The sequence below is a fragment of the Miscanthus floridulus genome, chromosome 16 (genome assembly GCF_019320115.1).
Source record: "Miscanthus floridulus cultivar M001 chromosome 16, ASM1932011v1, whole genome shotgun sequence".
In the NCBI taxonomy this organism is placed as follows: domain Eukaryota; kingdom Viridiplantae; phylum Streptophyta; class Magnoliopsida; order Poales; family Poaceae; genus Miscanthus; species Miscanthus floridulus.
In genome coordinates this window covers 85,968,506-85,987,572 of record NC_089595.1, presented here as the reverse complement: position 1 = coordinate 85,987,572, position 19,067 = coordinate 85,968,506, and the positions used below count along the sequence as shown (strand labels likewise).

The following is a 19,067-nucleotide window of genomic DNA, read 5'->3' as shown; positions in this document are numbered from 1 at the left end:
AGGGAACCTTTCATCAGATACCTCACCACTATAGATGTCCCAACTAAAAACATAGAGAGAGAACGCCTTGCCCATCATAGTAAGCATTGCATTCTGGTTGAAGGGAAGTTGTACCGCAAAACGCCAAAGGGGAGCTACTCCAAAAGTGCGTCTCCATGGAAGAAGGTGAGAAGATACTCAAGGAGATCCACGCCGACACCTGTGGCAACCATACGGCCTCTAGAACACTAGTCGAAAAGGCTTTTCGAGCTAGTTTCTATTGGCCCTCAGCCATAGCTAATGCTGAAGCACTCATTCACCGATGTGAGAACTGTCAGTTTTTCGCTAAACAAATCCACGTTCCAGCTCAGGCCTTGCAAACAATTCCTGCATCGTGGCCCTTTGCATGCTAGGGACTAGATATGATCGGACCTTTCAAGCCCATGATGAGAGGTTATTGTTGGGTCTACGTCTGCATCGACAAATTCTCCAAATGGATCGAATACAAACCCCTAGTCCAAGCTATAGTGAAGAAAGCACCGGTTTGGCCTGCCAAATAGCATCATCACCGACCTAGGGTCCACGTTCACTCATAGTGACTTCTAGGATTTCTACGACAAAAGATGCATCTCAGCAAGTATGTCTCCGTGGCACACCCTAGGGCCAATGGCCAAGTCGAGCGCGCCAACGGTATGATCCTAGACGCATTGAAGAAACGGCTCTACAAGAAGGAACAGAAATGCCCAGGCAAATGGCTCAAGGAACTACCAACTATGGTCTAGGGACTAAGGACCTAGCCTAGTTGTAACACCGGCGTCTCCCCGTACTTCATGGTTTTTGGCTCTGAGGCCGTATTGCCTGCTAACGTCGCCTTCCGAGCACCTAGGGTGGAGAATTACAACAAGGAGAACTTTGACCAAGCTCAGCTTATTGAAGTGGATAGCTTAGAAGAAGAACATCTGGTCACCTATGTTCAGATAGCAAAATACCTCGATGGCTTATGATGATACTACAATCGTAATGTCAACGATCAATTCTTTTTGGTCAGAGACTTAGTACTCCGTAGGAAACAAAAGACAGATGGGATGCACAAGCTCTCCTCACCTTGGGAGGGCCCCTTCATCGTCAAGGTGGTCACCCGAACAGGGTCCTATAGACTATGTGACATGGATGAAAGAGATGTCCCAAACTCTTGGCACATCGATCTGCTTAGACGTTTCTACCCTTGAAGCGTTCATTTCAAAGATATGTACCTTTCATATTTGAGTATTCAATAAAGTTTTTTACACTGACGTTTCTCCATATTGTTTTCTCCATGCTTTTCCGCTAAGTGATTCTAATTCTACGTACAATATCTTAAATATGACATGCCAACTACGCCTAAGGCAAAACCTAAACAAACACGTTGATGCTCGGACACCTCTAGCGATGACCCTGTGTCCGACTTCTCCCTAAAAGTGCATGAGCGTCCGCCCTCTGCATCATGGCCCCTGCCCCTCACGTTATGGTTAATAGGCTAGCTAGGGCTGGGGACTCAGCTACACACTACTGATCGGATGGTTTATATCAAATATAAACACTAACATACCATAACAACAAGCTTTCAACAAAAGTTGCTAATCACTCTTATACAATGATTTAGCATAAGTTTTTATCTACGGAGTACCACTCCCCATTTGTCGAATAGGTCGATGTCTCTAGCCAAGCTCTTTGTCGGCTCTTCCGCCTCGTCCTCTAGCCTAGCAATCTTCATGGCATCTGTTCCGCGGGCATAGCCAGTCACCACGCGCTGGAGATCCACCGTAGGATAATGCAATCATAGTTGGGCAAGTGCATGGACGATGGCTCCATGGGCGGCGATGCATATGAATTCCTTGAAGTCTGACCATGCCATACGGCACTGGTCCTAAATCGACCGAGGTTGCTTGTCTCTAGGCAGTAGCTCTCTCCCTCAAGATGGCTCGAGGCCAATGCAGTCAAGCACGGGCTTGATCCCTGCTTTCATCGCTTCAATCTCCTCGTCCCATGTTTTCACTTGGTCTCCAAAGACCTGGAATTGCGCGAGCGCCTAGTGTCGATACTCTACAAAAAAAGTGACTGTATGCTAAGCATGCGTTCAAACTACATAGGCAAAAATAAAATGCCAAACACTCACATTAAAGATCTTCAGCTATCTTCTTGGCCTTTTCATCTACCTCCTCCTCTCGTCATAGTCAGCTGCGCAATGGCCTCCCAGGAAAGGCCGAGCTCCATTTCCAATGCTGCACATCACAACAAAACATCTCACAATGCTGAGCATTAACAAGATAAGATTAAAAATCATACCTTTTTTTGGTCGGCACTGTGGCTAAACTGTTCGGCCAATGTCTGGTTCTCCACCTCCATCTGCCGGCGCTCCACCTCCAACGCCAAGACTTTCACCTCCACATCTTCTCTACGGTAGCGTTCTTGGAGTAGGCGCGCTTGGAGGTCATCCACTGACTCTCATAGATTTTTGTTCTCCTCTAGCACCGAGGCCATCTCTTCTAGTTGCCACTAGCGCTGCTCGGATACTTTCATAACGTTCTGCAACAAGCAAAAGGTTAAAAAGATTGCTATAATCAAGGGACACAATAGAAGGATTTTCTTAAGCTTACCTCAATGCGACTGATCATTGTCGTCAGGTCAGTCCTTAACCTCTTCGTCTCTGTGCTCGCCTCCCCCTTCTCCAGCATTTCAAATTCCTCACCACGCTGGATAACCGTGCGGAGGAGCTAGGGAGGCAGAGAGGGCTCCCACATGATTTCTTCAATAACCACAGTAGCCGCCTCTAGAGGGGCTCTCCTCGGTTGCTGTTGTGTATAAGGAAAATGGACCCTAGGCCTATTTACTTTGGATTTTGGTGTTTGATGACCAACACAACCAAATTAGACTAATGAATTTGCAAGTAATTATTTTGTAGTTCAATAGGGTGCAAGACGTGACTTGGACGAAGGCAACATGATGGTCCCATGATTAACACCATAAGCAAGACCCTAGAAGCACAAGAGAAGACCCAAGATATCAAGCAAAGTCCAAGCATGAAGATGGGAACCAAGCTAGATGCAAGATCGTGAAGAAATGAGCTCCATAGAGGTGACCGAATGTGACCCTATGAGTGACCGTACACATCTGATCAGTTGCTCGGCAATAGCAGGCGTCAACAGCAGTGACCGAACGCTGAGCGAGGTAGTGACCAGATGCATGGACTTCACTGTTCATCGTCGCGGCAATAATTCAGCGTGACCGGACGTAGCGGCTGTGGACGACTGGACACGCCAGGAAGTAGCATCCGATCGAGTCTAGAAAGGTTCTAGAGCGGCGCCAGCGTGACCGGGCGCGTTCGATCAATGATGACTGAACTCGGCCAAGAGTCCAATCAACGCGCGCGCTCCAACGGTCGAGATGATCGGACACGTCTGGTCAGGATGACAGCAGCATCCGGTCAATAGCAGAAAGCTGGGTTTCACCCCCAATGGCTACTTTCTCCATGGGGCTTATAAATAGACCCCCTAACCGGCCATTTGATAGGTGGAGAGCTGAGGAAACATATCAAGGGTGTTGATACACCACTTTAGTAATCTCCACTTGCATAGTGCTTAGTGATACATTCGGTGATTAGCGTAGGTGCTTTGTGAAGTGCTTAGGTTAGTTAGACCATCGCTTATGTGCTTGCTCTAGGTTTAGGCCTAGTGTTTAGTGAGGTTTGCACACCTCTTACCACTCAGTGCTTGCGCACACCATTGTTGTACATCGGAAGGGCTTATAGTCTTGCAAGATAACACCAACCGTGTTTGTGATGTGGCCGCCACAGTGTACCAAAGGGAACAAGGCCCATGACGGTTTGGCTAGAAGCTTGATAGTGAAGATGGCGCAGAGTAGTCTGGGAGAGGCTTGCCGGAAGGCACACCGGAGACCCACTTGCGTGTGGGGAAGGCCCAGGGCTATCCACGAAGTTACCCGATCGGGAGCTTGGCCCTTACGAGGGATCCCTTGCGAGGGGCTCCAACGAGGACTAGGGGGAAGCTTGCGCGCTTCTCGATACCTCAGTAAAAATACCGGAGTCATCGATGGGAGTTTGCATATCTCTACCTTACTCTTTAGCTTCCGCATTTACATTGCAATCTTGGTTTGTGCTTTACTTTCCTAGCTTAGTGATATGCTAGTTGATAGGTTTGAAACCTAGGTTGCATAACTCCTTTTTGCGGTAGAGATAGCAACACACTAGTAAAACCATAGTTGCACATTTAGATTACTTTCTTGCATAGGTTTTGACTAGGTAGAAAAAGTGGCCATAGTTTAGAGTTAGAGTTTTAAGTTGCCTAATTCACCCCCCTGTTAGGCGTAACGGTCCCTTACACTATGCTCAGACGAGTTGTCTGGGCCTTGCCTCTGTTGTTGATGTCGCTGGTGTCATCGTTTGCCTAGTAACCATGGGCGGCTCCCGCACCGTGGCGCTCGGCACATCCTCTATGCCTTCTACTCCTACTCTGGTAGGATCAGCTGGCGTCGCCCCTGTGGCCCATAACCCTTCATCGCCTAGATCACCCTCGTTGTGTGCCCCACCTCTAGGCAAGGTTAGGCCGGTGACTGGCGGCTCCTCCATGGAAGGGATGGACGGTTCTGCAGCCACTGGCTGCTTGGTGAGGACAATTGGATCTGCTCCCCCTTGTTCCTGCTAGACACGGGGAGTTTCCAGTTCTGCCGCACGCTCCACGCCATCAGCAGTAGCAGCCTATAGGTCCTCACTCGACTCCATGCTTTGGCCCACAAATAACTCATCAGCAATCAGCAAACAGTGTTCAACAAGAATTACGCGCAAAGAGGGAAACTTACAATTGGGATTCCTGCCATGCTATTCGAAACCGGCGCGATCGCACAGAGCCACCAACTCTAGCACCCAAGCTGCCTGGCACCTCCATGGGCACCACCGGAGTAACACGCGTAGTCCCAGGGGCTTCGGTGGCCTCCCATGTTGTTGCAATTGGAGTTGTACATGCAGTCTCGGGGACTTCCAGTGCCGCCCGGGCTACCACTGCGGGTACCGCTCGAGCACTGTCGGGTACCAACGTGGCACTTTCCAGCATCTGTCGCCTTTCGCGCGTCTTCGTACCTACTGACGCAGACGACAGAGGCGTCATGGCCCTCGAGGAAGGAGGCGTCGCCGTCTCTTCGTCGTTCGATAAGCTCGACACATACATCTATCGCCTTCGGGGTTGGACGGTAGCCCCAATGCTCATTAGTCTCTCCTCAGGACAAGACAAAGCCGTTGTTTTCCTTCTCTTTGGGGATGGCTCCTTGTCAGCAGGCTGTTTCCCTCGAAGCTTCTCGTGGACATGCATCGTCCGCTCATCTTCGTCCTCATCCTCAAGGTGGGTTGAGCTGTCCCTGCCTATCTATGAGCTAGCCTAGCACCGGGGACTACTCGGCTAGGTGTCACCTCCCCTTGGATAGTCCGCTGATGGGACCATCAAGAAGTACACCACCCGGTCCAGCTCATGAATCTTTAGGAACATGAATGAATACATCGTAACAGATAAAGGATTAATGAAACAAAAAATGAGACTCCTACCCATGGTGGGAGGCTCCCTACATGGAAGGGCCACTGCTGGTTGTTGATCCAAAGATGCCCCACAAGGTTGAACATCATCGAGATGCATCATTTAACTTCATCCCGACTGATCTCCTCGAGCACCTCCCGGGTACCATCGGTCTTCCCACAGAACTCATACCCGGGATGTGCCCTCTCCATGCTGGGCTAGACCCATCAAAAGGTGAAATTCGTTGCCACAATCACCCCATCCAACCTTCTCCGATCTATCAGCGCTAAGAGCTCTGTCACTTGCTCCATTCCGTTGGCACTAGGCCTCTTCGATCACCTGGCGTTGCTAACGGGGATCTAATCCACGTCGCATGCCACATACGGCTCCGCCTGAGGAATGTAAAACCATCATTGTGCCTAATATTTCACGTTCGTGTGTCAGCAGGGTGGCGATGAATTGACCCACCATCCTGTTCCATAGCTGCAAGTATGCTCCTCCTACAATCCTAGATCCATACCCCCCGGTTCTTCAAGCAGAAGAAGTGGCGGAAGAGATCGAAATGGGGAAGAATGCTAAGATAGGCTTCATAGAAATGGATGAAGACAGAAACATGAAGAACGGAGTTTGGGCTCAGATTGCAAAGACTAATCCCGTAATAATCAATCAACAAGCAGAGGAATGGATGGATTCGAACACCGAATCCGCAGTAGAAGTAATCTTCAAAAACTACTAGTTCATCACCACAAGAAGTAGGAAAGCTCTCACCACAAACCAGATGCCATCCCCCCAGCACCCTATTGGGTAGCACGCCATCCACCACCAACCTATTGAGCACCGCCTCATTGCTGACGGATTCCATCCACTCCTCGGTGTGATTCAGCCCGTGTGCTCCCCTGCTTGAGCCGCAACGACTTCTTTTCGATGCCATCTGATAGATCTAAGGATGAGAGGAACCTATGCGCTTGCAGTTGCTCTAATGGCAGATCAGTTGCCAGCCGCATAGGCGTGGGCATGAAGAGAACGACAAAGCGGTGTAGATAGTGGGGAATATGCGCCGGGGCTGCAGTGTTCTTATAACGGTTCGACCCCTGACCTTCCACCTTCTAAGGTTTTTGGGAAATCACGCCTGCCCCGTTGCATTCTCCACTGAAATCTCCACGCGCCCCGCTGGATTGCTAAATGGGCCTGGTGGGCTACCACGTCAAATACGAGTCGACAAAATAGAATTCAATACTAAGTGTTGCTTTGGTGGAATTTTTTCCTAGATATTTATGACAAGATATTTTTCTTCTTTGACCCTTCTACAAGATTCCTTCATCGTCTTCTAGCAAGCTTGGGGACTAAGTGTGTACACTTCACCTTACGGTGAATGTACTGATTGCCTGGTTATTCGATTATTCGATAATGCTGGGGACTAGTTGCTCTCTCAGCTGTGCTAGGGACTACATATTTTTCTTTGACCCTGCTACAAGATTCCTTCATCATCTTCTAGTAGGCTCGGGGACTACATTGTGTACAATGCACCTCGCGGTGCACGTACTATTTCTTCTACATGGTGTTTTGACTTCGTCAAGCCCGTCATCTAATGCCTTTGTTTGCCCTGATGACCAAGTCATCAGAGCCATCGCAACTAGCACTTAAGTGTGTACACTTCACCAACCAAGACTTCAAAAAAAATTTACTTGAGCTCCTTACATCTTGCCAACAAACCTTGACCTTCAAGTGAGCCCAAGCTCGGCTTCCAATTGAAATACTTGGACATCTATTTCTACAGCTCGGACGCCATGTTCAATAGCTCGGATGACGTATTCAACAGCTCGGACACTCATTTCAACAGCACGACTCCCAGTCAATCTGGTTGGATGCTTGCTTTTGACGACCGGCGACTAGCTGAACTACTCTGGCAAGCTCAAGACAGTGTTGCTCAGTGGATACAATGCGCTCGATGACTAGCTATGGGGGCATAACCCCCGGTTCCCACAGGGTTGTACATGGGCCGAGCCGCTAGGAGAGGCCCAGCCCACAAGACCAAGTTGGGTCGTGCCACCAGTCGAGGCCCGCGTGAAGTATGGCGCAGGTCAGCGTGTCTCGCAAGATAGCGTAAGGATCCTCGGTGATCTAGGAAATCTGCTCGGATATGCTAGATTACCGTGATATCTATAACTTTCTATTTTGTAAACCGATCAGGATAGAATACAATCCATAAAGACATGGGACATAGGGTATTACATCAAGCTGATGGTCTGAACCTGTCTAATCATTGTCTCTTGCGTTCTATGTCACCATCCAGTTTCCTCACGCGCACCTCCATCGATTCATGTACTACCGTGGACATATCCCTCGGTAGACTATCGACCAGATTTTGTCGATAGTATATTTACCAATTCAGAGAAAAGGTGACTGTATCAAAACAAACTAGGCAACCAAATACACCCTAGGGCTAGCCAGGCTTAGAAAGTACAGACAACCAAACAACCAGGGATTGGCTTGGTGAAAGCAGGATAAGGCTGCCCAGGCTTCGATTCTAGCCAGGCTAGAAGTTAGCCACCCAACCAAACAGACCCAATGTCTCTATGTTTCGTACGAACAAGGCAAGAGGCAACACGCAGGAACCATATGCAGCACTGATAATAAATAAATAAAATAATGGACAAACAGTGAGTCTTTGACATAAGGCATCAACAAATTAAGGGACATGATGGCGCCTGGACATCCGATCGGATAGGATTTCGTTGGACAACCATTTCTCGTGCGCATCTGCACAGCCTGCCCTCCGTCCGCTAATTCATCCTGCCCGCATGCGCATCGCGCCGTCGTCACGTCCATACGACTCGCTCGTATTCTACCACGTCTGCTTTGATTCGACCCGTCCCCATCTGCGCACCCCGTCACATCCGTTTGCCCCGCCCCACAGGCGCACCTCGCCTAGTCATGCCCTTGACCACCGGCCCCCAACGCACTGTGCGCCACGTTCATCGGCCATCGGCTCACCATGCCCTATTTCCTAGCGCCCATGCCATGCCACCATCACTTCCACGTGCCCCTACCGTCCGAACAGCATGAAACAGGGCAACATGATACATTTGAATGCAACATACGTCTAAAACAGATGAAACATCTGGAAAATACACTTGCAACATATGTGACAAACACATACACAACATCCAGATAGAACACTTGCAACTTGCAATATGAAAACACTTGCTGCAACGGAAGACTAGAACAGATGAAATATTTGGAACATACTGTTGCAACATATGTGTGAAACATATGCAACATCCATATCAAAATGCTTGCAACATACGTTTGGAGTAGATGAAACATTTTGAACAAACTCTTGCAACATGTCTCATGTGCAACTTCCCCGATCTATTTTTGCAACATCCATATAAAACAACTATAATATACCTTTAAAACGTCTGAAACACTTGAAACATATATTTGCAACATAGGAGAGGGGGAGCCTATGCCGGTCAATTCCGGCCGTCGGGGTGGGAGCCGGCGGCGAGTCACGGCGCGCGAGAACCACTTGCATCCAACACCAGTACCGCGCGCGAGAACCAGCGCCACTAGCATCGGGCTTGGGTCGGTCGGGCGACGCACGCACAAGCAGAGCGAGCACCACCAGCACCAGCGCGCGTGATGGGAGGGAGCGGGCGATGCGCGTGACGCGAGGGAGCGAGAGACGCACGATGGGGAACGAGCGAGCTGCGACGGACGGGGGGTGCGACAGCAGCGAGGGGAGAGCGCGTCCGCGTCCAGGGCGGGGCAGCCGCAAGGCGCTGCGATAGGGGAAGAGGAAGTGGAAGGGATAAGTATCGGTGATTTTTTTTAAAATAAACTCATGGGCAGAGCGGGCGGTGGGGTAAAAGCGCGAGCAACGAGACGGTTGGCTTGCAGAAGCGTCCGGCGATTTGCTCATATCGAACGTAAGACGCGTAGCATTAGCGACAAATTAAAGGCAAATTGTTAAGTCTAGCGGCCACACCATTTACCTGGGCCACCTTGCTAGTTGGCATGCCAAAAAAGGTTAGTCATGATCTTCATAAAAAAAGATACCTTTGAAAGTGCTATTATTAAAATTAAAATTTTTATTTTAAGATTCAGAAAGGCTAAAAATAAACTGCTAAACAGGCCCTCTATCCAGCCTTTCCGTTACATTTAGCTGGGCGGTCAATCTATGCATAGCCCAACACAGAGAACCGGCCCGGCGTCGAAGGGATTGCACTTGGGCCGCGAGTCCGAAGTCCGTCTTGATCCAAAATCGAAGGACCATTCTCGGCCTTCTGAGATGCATTTTAGCTTGTGATGCGATTGCGAGGGCGAGTGGATCGCGGTTCACGAACGGCACACCCCAACAGGCGTGGGACCGTCGTGCCCGGTGCCCCCCCGACAGTGAGATTGCGCACGAACTGCCAGGACCTCGTTTGACTCCCGTGTCCTGATGGCATCTTTAGACCACCTTGTCAAGATCTGACCTAAGCTTCTTGCTCAGTCGCTCAGGCGTACAGCAATGGCGTATGATCATCTCGATCGTTTTCATCTTTCCAATACATAATCAAAGAAGAAAAAAGATCAAATATGAGCACTGCAGTAACCACAAGATCAACTAGACGCATTGTCGACAGTCCCAGGTCCGTAGCACCCCGACATTTCTTAATCTGTTACAGGTTACAGCAGCAGCAGATGCGTGATGCCATTACACTATTTTACAACCGGAAAAGCTTCTTGCACGCCTTCAAGATGCCACCCCGCCGCTGCTGCTTCTCCTTCTTGCTGTTCCTGCAGCCGGCTTCCTCCTTCCCTGCCTCATCATCTTCGGCTCGCTGCTCCGTCTTCTTGTTCTCCACCTCCTCCTCGGCAGCTGCGGCTTCGTCCTCGCCGCGCTCCTCGACCGTGTCATCATCGCCGCGGTCGCTGTCCCCATCCATGTCGTGGATCCTCCAGTACCCGTCCCCGCCGGCGCCGAGGCCCGCGGGGTGGCGCCGCATGGAGAAGGCCCGCCTCAGTGCGCCCGGAAGGCCGCTCCGGCTCCGGCTCCGGCTCCTCCTGATCCTGCTCCTCTCGCTGCCGGACCTGCAGAACCTGTGTGAGCCCGTGGAGAACGTCCGGGCCAGCGTGACCGCGCCGATGGCCAGCCCCTCCCACGCCTTGGTCTCCTTCGTGTTGGTCAGCTCCATCGACGGCCTCGCCGCCCTGGCGGAACCGCCGCTCGCCGTCGCCGTCGGAGGGGAGAACGCGAGGTTGCTGTAGCCACCATCCATCTCGCAGCGCTCTCTCTCCACCTCTGTTGTTGGTCGGATGGATCTGGTTATGGAAGGCTGGCCTGGTATGGCTAATCTGGGAGCTGTTCGGGGTTTGTAGGTTCGCAAATGGAGCCGGTGCGAGCGAAACTCAAGTGCTCCGCATGCAGGACACCGCCATGGACAATGGAGTAGGTGAACGCTGTGGAAGCATCCAAGATTTGGCCAGGAAAAAATGTTTATTCTGCTCGTGTCCTCTGATGGTCTGATGCATTTATATACATATATAAATAATATATGCCCACTGGTGATCCGATTTGTTGCGTAATAACTTACAATACCATGGTTACTAGTTTTAGCTTAAATATGGAGGCAATGAGTGGACGGTGGAGGGGGTTAATTAAGGGTGTCTTCTACCGTCCCGTTCGCTTCGTTGAAAAAACAAGCTGAAATACTGTTTCAGTTGATTTGTTGTGAGAGAAAAACACTGTTCTAGCTAAAAAAATAAATTAAAAAAGACGGATTAAAAAAACGAACATGGCCGATCAATTATACGAGAGAAATGAGTGGACGGTGGAAGGGGTTACACTTGAAGCCCATGGATGAGAAAATTCCGAATACAACGTTACAGGACAGAATTCAAACAATTACTGGTACGGTGATACCTGACTGAGCCACGGAATAATGCGGTATGGGCATAGAGACAAGATAAATTTTATAACAATTGAAAAAAATATGGGTCATATAGTAGGCGAGATCAGACGATAGAAAAAATATGAGGTATCCAATTAAAAATATCAGAAGGTACCAAATAGGTGAGGATAGTACCCAATTAGATGGAGCTAGTACCAAAATATGTGGGGCAAGATCTATTTTTTATTTTTTATTTATTTTAGAATAAAGGTAAATAAGTCATTTTAGTTTGTATACATGTATTTCTGGTTTTATATTTTCTATATAGGAAAAATGGATTACGTCGTTTTATAACAGAAAAGGCAAAGCAGAGCACAGCTCGTGCGGGCGTCGCATGCGTCCGCGCGTGCACGGGGAAGGAGCACGACGCGCCTAGCCGGGCTCGGACACGGCGTCGCTAGCTAGAGGGCACCGGCGCCTGCATGAGGAGCTGGGCGGCGCTGCTGGCGCGACGGCAGCGGCCCTAGGTCGTAGCGCGCGGTACGCGTCGCAGAGCCGCGATGTCTTGTCTAGACAGACCACGCTCCCAAGGAGATAGAACGACGTAACGAGACGGGCCAGACCCGCGTGCTAGGACCTAGGTAAAATAGCCGGTTTTAAAAAGTTTAGGAGTAAAGTAGATGGTTTCGTGGTTTGAGAGTAAAGTAAATTATGATTAATAGGTGGGAGGTTAAGTAGATTTTTTCCATTATTATTTTCTGGTTTTAGTTTGGCCCAACAGCAGTTTTGGCCCACAATTCCACCCGCAGCGATGACTGCCTTGCTACTGTAGTCGGAGCACCTGGTCGCGTGGTCCAGGTTCCGTCCGTTGGTGGGGTTCTCTCTCTCTTTTTTATTTCCTTTTACTTTTCTTTCTACTATTTCTTTTTCCTTTCTGTTTTCTCTTTTACTTTTTTGCTGTGTTCTATTATTCTTGTTTATTTTTCTTTCTTTTTTCTTTCCTTTCTTTTTTCATTTTCCTTTTTCGTGGTCTTTTATTATTCTTTTTGTTTCTTTTTTCTATTTTCTTTTTTATTGTATGTTTCCTTTTATTTTTTATTTTCATTAATTCATTTATTTTCCTTTTCTTTTTCTTTTTCTTGACTTTTATCATTTTTATTTTCTTTATTCTTTTACTATTTTTATTTTACTCTATTAATTTTTATTTCCTTTTATTTTTCTTTTTTTCCTTACCTTGCTTCTATTTAGTTTTTTATTTTTATTTTTTCTTATCTTTTTATTTTTTAACGTTTATACATTTTTAACTTCTTTTTTGATAGAGTTAATGATTTTGTTTATTTCATTTTGTTTTTTGGTATTTTATTTTTTTAGTTTTCTTTCTTTTCTTCTATTTATAATTGTATGTTTCACTTTTTTTATTTACAGATACACGAGATGTTCATATAGTATATATGTAATGCTCTATGATGTATTTTTTTATGTCCGCAACTACAAATGTGATGTTCTACGACATATTTTTTGATGTTCAGCGAGCATATATTGATGTGCTAGGATGTATTTTGTGATGTTCGGTAGTTTTTTTCTTTTTTTATTTGACTCTAATTAATTAATTCACTAATTTTATTATTTTATTTTATATTTCATGATATTTTTGTATTGTTCACGCAGTATACATATGATATTATATGCTATATTTTATGATGTTCGTGTAGTGTTAATGTGATGTTCTACGATGTATTTTGTGATGTTCAGTAAGCATACATTGATGTTCTAGGATATATTTTGTGATATTCGGTAGCACTTTTTCTTCTTTTTGTACTCTAATTAATTACTTCACTAATTTTATTATTTTTTACATTTTCATGATATTTGTGATGTTCACGTAGTATACATATGATGTTATATGTTATATTTAGTTATGTTCGTATAGTGTTATTGTGATGTTCTACGATATATTTTGTAATTTGTGATATCATTTTTTCTTCTTTTTATTTGACTATAATTAATTACTTCACTAATTTTACTTTTTATTTTTTTATTTTTATATTTTATTATGCATGTGATGTTCACGTAGCATACATATGATGTTCTGTGCTATTTTTTGTGATGTTCGTGTAGTGTTAATGTGATGTTCGATGACTATCTTTAAATACATATTCATCATGAGATAAATGTTCGTTAATTTTTTTTATCAAAATATATCCATGTGGGGTCTTGTTTTGAAGAGTTTATTGTAAGGAACACGATAGCGTAATCGGATTTTAATTAGCATACTTAGTGTAGGAGTTACGACTTTTTACTTAAAAAGCATGGGATATGCTCACGTCAGCACTTTTGGCTGTAGTGCATGGCTCCTGCTTGGCTTGCTAGCGCGCTATGCGAGAAACAGCTCGTCAACGTCCAAGACAATTAAATTTGGTCCACGAAGCGCGTGTGGGGAGGGGGTCGTCGTGGGATATCTGCCACCCAGGTTGGCACCTAGAGGTCCCTCCATGCGCTTTCGGCAGCTGGCGAGGACACCGGATGCCCGAGATCGACGTCAAGTTTTAGGAGGGCACAACCTCAATTACTAAAATACCCTCTATAATATATTTCTCAATTAATTACTTAGAAAATAGAAAAAGATGAAAGAACCTAGAGGTACCAAGGTACTTTTTTAATCATTGTAAAAGATCTCTAGAGACAAGAGTGAAGGGATGAAGGCACTATATATGCAAGAGGGATGAACTAAACAAAAACATTGTGATATGGTCAAATGGCAGAAGGGTGTGGTACAGCTAGCTTAACAAAAATGCTTGTTGCGGATGCTAAATTAGTCACACACCATGCACGTGCTACACACGACAAAGAACACGCAACGGAGGTAGATCGATGCGGCAAGACCGACCAGGGGGTCGACGAGGCCGACTTGATGTTAGTTCTTCGCTCGGAAAATCCTCGAACATCTCTTAGGAAGACGTGTTGGCAGACACACGTTGGAGTGCCCTAGGGTCAGTAAGGCCATCTAGGACATCTATATTGATCGGTTTAATAGATGGATCTCTCAATCAGTTGTGAGCTTGCTAAAACTTGGCTGAAACTAGCTGAAAAACACTGTTCTGGCTGAATTGTTGTGAGAGAAAAATATTGTTTCGGCTAAAAAAAACAAGCCGAACAAGTCGGTTTCTGGGTAAACCGAACGGGGTGAGATGCCTTTACCATGAGACCATGCAAGTACCCAACAGGAAAATCTTGAAACTCCATCGGACTTCCAAGACTGGTCTGAGCCAGTTTCGGTAATGCCTCGGTGAGCCTAGAGAAACGCCTGCACCAATTATAGTTGCTGCTTGATTTTTTTGTAAATTTGGCCAGATTTTGATCCTTTCAATTACATTTGATTTCTAGTCCATCTTTGACTCCCCCGATCATATTTTTCTATAAACATGAAACTTCTATTTTTAAGTGAAACATATGTGAGTGTAAAAACACATGAGAACAATAGCACTCATGTCAAGCTCATCGCTATTTTTAGTCTATAAGAGCGACACATGTATTGGCCATTTTGTTCAAAGGGAAATATGTGCATAATGACCATCATTCAAGCAACTCTAGATTTTTTGCTTCATTTTCTTACATCAAGCGTGTTAAAGCTCGCGTCGTTACGTCTTATTCAAACCTAATGAGCACCACTTTGGTTGGAAATATCTGAAATCTGGCTTCACCAACATTTCCAGCAACACCTATCTTCACTTCTTGCATAGTAGATTAGTCAGATTTTTAATGACAATATGCCCATCAATTACATTGACCGACACCTCTATGGAGCCTATTGTAATAGATGCTCGCTTGACGATCTCAATAGTAGTAGTGGGAACTTCTTTCTTCTTAGGCACATAGACTTGCTTCAGAGGCGACCAGACTTCATGGAATCGGCCTTTTTCTTTGTGTACTTTCTCATAAGTCGGTCAAAAGTCGATTGGGATTTCACCACTTTACTGATATCTTACTTTTATTAGCTCTCTAAGTTCCAATCTCTGATGCTTTGATGTTAGGGTGCGTGGGGTAGGGGTGGAAATAGAACGAATACATATAGATTTTGGATATCTGTTAGTTAGATATCTTTATTATTGGATATGAATATGGAATCGAATATTCTCAAATATAAATACAAACGAATAAGTCAGATTTAAATTGGCATTTGGATTTCTACTCAATTTAATTAACTCAAGTATTTTTATCAATAGTTTTTGAAGCAAGTAAGATTAAAGTAAAAGTATACAGCACACGTAACACTAGATATTCATCAACTAAATATTTTAATTATATATAAAATATTTATAAGGACATTATAAATTAAAGTATGTAAAAATACTATTCAACAATAATAAAATAAATTAATAGATTAAAATACAATTTATAACAACAAATATATATAAAGCTCAAATTAAATCAAGACAAAAAAATTAAACTTAATAACTTTATTTATATTTTATATCATGTGCATAATTGGATATAGATACAGTCGGATATTCCACAATTTTTATGTATGGATTCGGATAGAAAAAAATTACAAGAAATGGATTCAAATACATTAATTTTAGCATCCATATCAGAAACACATGTGAATATGGATATAGATACGCATTCGAACAAAATGGTTACTAAGGCATCCATTTCCACCCTAGGGGGCTCTGATTTGTATTAATAAGGCGCCAAGAAATCGATCTTGCTGATTTTGCAGCCACCAGCACTAGCACCTTCCTTTTGCTTTCCACTGGAGTTTTTGCTTGGTACCCCAACCTCTTGAGCCTATAAAACTTGATAGTGATCTTGATGTCCTTATGAGCACAACTTCACGGCCTGAAATCTTCTTATTTTTTCAATCTTCCCTGGGATAACCGATTATCACAAATTTTCCAGTACTAGATTCAGCTTGATCAGTCCGAACTAAGACAACCAGATTGTTCAACGTCAGGGTATTAATCGGGAACAACATCGTGACCACCTACATCCTAGATAGACTCAATTGATCCTCATTAATAGCCGATTGGACTTATCTACGGAAGACATTGCAATTATTAGTAGCATGGGAAACAAAATTATGAAACTTACAATATGCATGACGTTTCAACTCAGCAAGTGGCATAAAAAATACGATTGCACTTGGATACATCAAAAGTAAACTTCTTCCATTCTTCCTGATTGCTGTGAATCGGCTTGAGGGAAAAGCAAAAAATCTGATTTAGCTTGTGCTAGCCGTAAAAATTCAGCAACAAAATAATCTTTAGGTTTATCGTTCGAGCTATATATCTAAATAATACTCAATAGCATGCATGTTCGGAAGATGTGAGTTATGAAATTCTCTAGTATCTTGTCTTCGGTTTTCGACTACTGATTTTGGTTGCATCAATTGATCAAAGGTGAGAAACTCGAAGTGTTCAAGCATTTCTTTAATATGAGAGTGCAGGTCAACAAAAGTCAAATCAACAAAATCTTCTTTTCTGAAATTATAAAATTAAACATCGGTTTTAATATCACTAAATCTCCAAACATAATTGAGGACAGACTCGTCTCGCCCATGCTTAAACAATGTTAAACTAGATATTCTAGAGATATATAGGGGTCCTATCTTGATTGGATCTAGAAGAGTGAAGATGGACAAATAGATGGGTCAGACGAACTTTCTTAAAACTCTCACACCCTAGGGGCTGTTCCTATATATGCGTGTGAGATCCAAATATATAGATAGATGTAGTAGTTGTCGATTAATTGCCACCTTTCATCATGTGATAGGACATAATTTCCTGCTGGAGAAAATAGATTTATCACCGGCTGAAGAGAGACCATTAAGTGATGTAAAAATACTTTTCACATTTGCTTTCCAACAACGGGAAAAAGGGAACATACATTCTCACATTTCCAAAGAATGTCACAAGGACGATTTGCGCGAATATCATAATAACAGGCTAAAAAAGCAAATCAATCAAACTGAATGAGAGTCTTCATCAATGGCCTTTGCTATTGACCCTCCGGCAATTCTTTCTGATCTCTCCATCCTTTCCTGTCAGCGGGCTTATGTTGCCCATCTTAATCATGGATGCCACAAAGTTCCTGAAGAAATCTTTTTGGTTGCTCGCGAACCGGTGAACAATGGGTGCAGTGGTTGTCGGCGCCATAGGGTCAGATAGCATGACCTGGTCGGACGGTAGCTGCGCTTGGCCATGCAAGAGGTTGCCATAATACTTGTTGTCAAACACGGTGGGTGTAACCTGGTCCAGGTTCTCTAGTGCACCCTGTGGTTGCCCCGCTGAGCAGTTCTGACGTGTAAATTGGCATTGGACTTTCCCGAATGTGTGCGCTCCTGAAGTAGAAATTTGTTGTTGATATATCAGCAGTGTGCACGACGTATGAAAACTTTGCAAGTTTGAACTGTGCGTACAAATTATATATTGCTGAAATGTACTATGAATTATTCAGTATGTGTAGTTACCTTGGAGGGCGACGAGATCAGTGTCGTCTAGGTTGACGTTTCTGAACTTCTCCTGGAGCTTGTCCAGGGAGTCGAAAGGGCTGGGAAGGTTGTTAGCACTCTGGACGTTGGTCGTCGTGCCGTCTCGGCGGCCAAGAAGCACCCTCCAGCGTGGTCCTCCAGCCTGCGCCCAGTTCGTCCGTGCACGATTCTTTTCCGTCAGTTCAGTTCAGGCGAGAAGATAGCTAGAGGTACGTAGTTGATCAATGCAAAGGGATACATAGAGAGAGGATTAGATCGGACGCTAGCTTACGAGTTCAACGGAGATCGCGGCCGCGAGGGCAAGGATATCAGCGCATGAGACGATGCCCGGGCACGCTTCCTCCAGCGCGCGCTTGATGCCGTCGACCACCGGGAAGCCGCGCGCCGAGTTGTTGTTCGCTGGCACGTGCTTCTCCGTCTGGATCGCCGGGAGATCGTCGTCCAGAAGAAGGGAGCCATCGCAACCCTGAAAGCCAACATTGTTTGACGCTCATTCATGTCAGATGATGCAAGGCAATGAGGCACTATTGATGTGATCAGCTCACGTACGTTGACGAAGCAGTCATGGAAGTGGAGGCGGATGAGGCTGGCCGGGATGCGCGGGTCGGAGACACGCGCGTCCTGGATGACGCGACGGACGACGTCGTAGGCGCCGGGGCACGACTGGTCGTAGAACGAGGAGCTCAGCGCCGCACCGGCACTCGGAGAGTGGCCACGGGCGGCTCCAGCCAGGGCGAGCAGGAGAGCGTAGTGAGCGACTAAGAGCCACCCAGGAGACGAGATGCGAGAGGAAGCCGCCATGCGCGCGCACTTGCACGACGCCGATCGAGCTGCTATATACGATATCACTGGAGAGGGCTTGCAGCTTGCAGCTCGCTACTGAGTACTGACAGCGTCGTCTCGTAGGTGCTGGGTGCTCTTGAGATTGCAGGGATGGATGTGAGGGGACTGGTTGGATATGCGGAATGAAGGGAAGGGAGTATTTATAAGCTCGCGGAATTTTGTTTGGCATGGGCTTGGATTGGGTGCTCCGTGCTCGTTTGACCGGCTGACCGCAGCATGTCCATGTGAATGGTTTAGTTTAGCACTTGGCCACTACTGTCTATGGCTGCTGTTGCGATACTAAAATATTCCAGGATTGATCCATGCAAAATACATGTC

At 45.8% G+C, this 19,067-nt stretch overlaps 2 protein-coding genes across 2 annotated transcripts; both read right to left on the bottom strand.

Annotated features, from left to right (window-relative positions):
• Positions 1 to 10,186: 10,186 nt before the first annotated feature.
• On the bottom strand, positions 10,187 to 11,003 carry LOC136510003 (uncharacterized). The gene has a single exon (XM_066504579.1). The coding sequence runs from the start codon at positions 10,802 to 10,804 to the stop codon at positions 10,250 to 10,252; it is 555 nt and encodes a 184-aa protein (XP_066360676.1). The 5' UTR covers positions 10,805 to 11,003; the 3' UTR covers positions 10,187 to 10,249.
• A 6,397-nt stretch (positions 11,004 to 17,400) lies between these two features.
• On the bottom strand, positions 17,401 to 18,844 carry LOC136514138 (peroxidase 2-like). The gene is made up of 4 exons (XM_066508132.1): positions 18,456 to 18,844; positions 18,178 to 18,372; positions 17,886 to 18,048; positions 17,401 to 17,756 (listed from the first exon to the last, which is right to left on the bottom strand). The coding sequence occupies exons 1-4, from the start codon at positions 18,705 to 18,707 to the stop codon at positions 17,401 to 17,403; spliced, it is 966 nt and encodes a 321-aa protein (XP_066364229.1). The 5' UTR covers positions 18,708 to 18,844.
• Between the last annotated feature and the right edge of the window lie 223 nt (positions 18,845 to 19,067).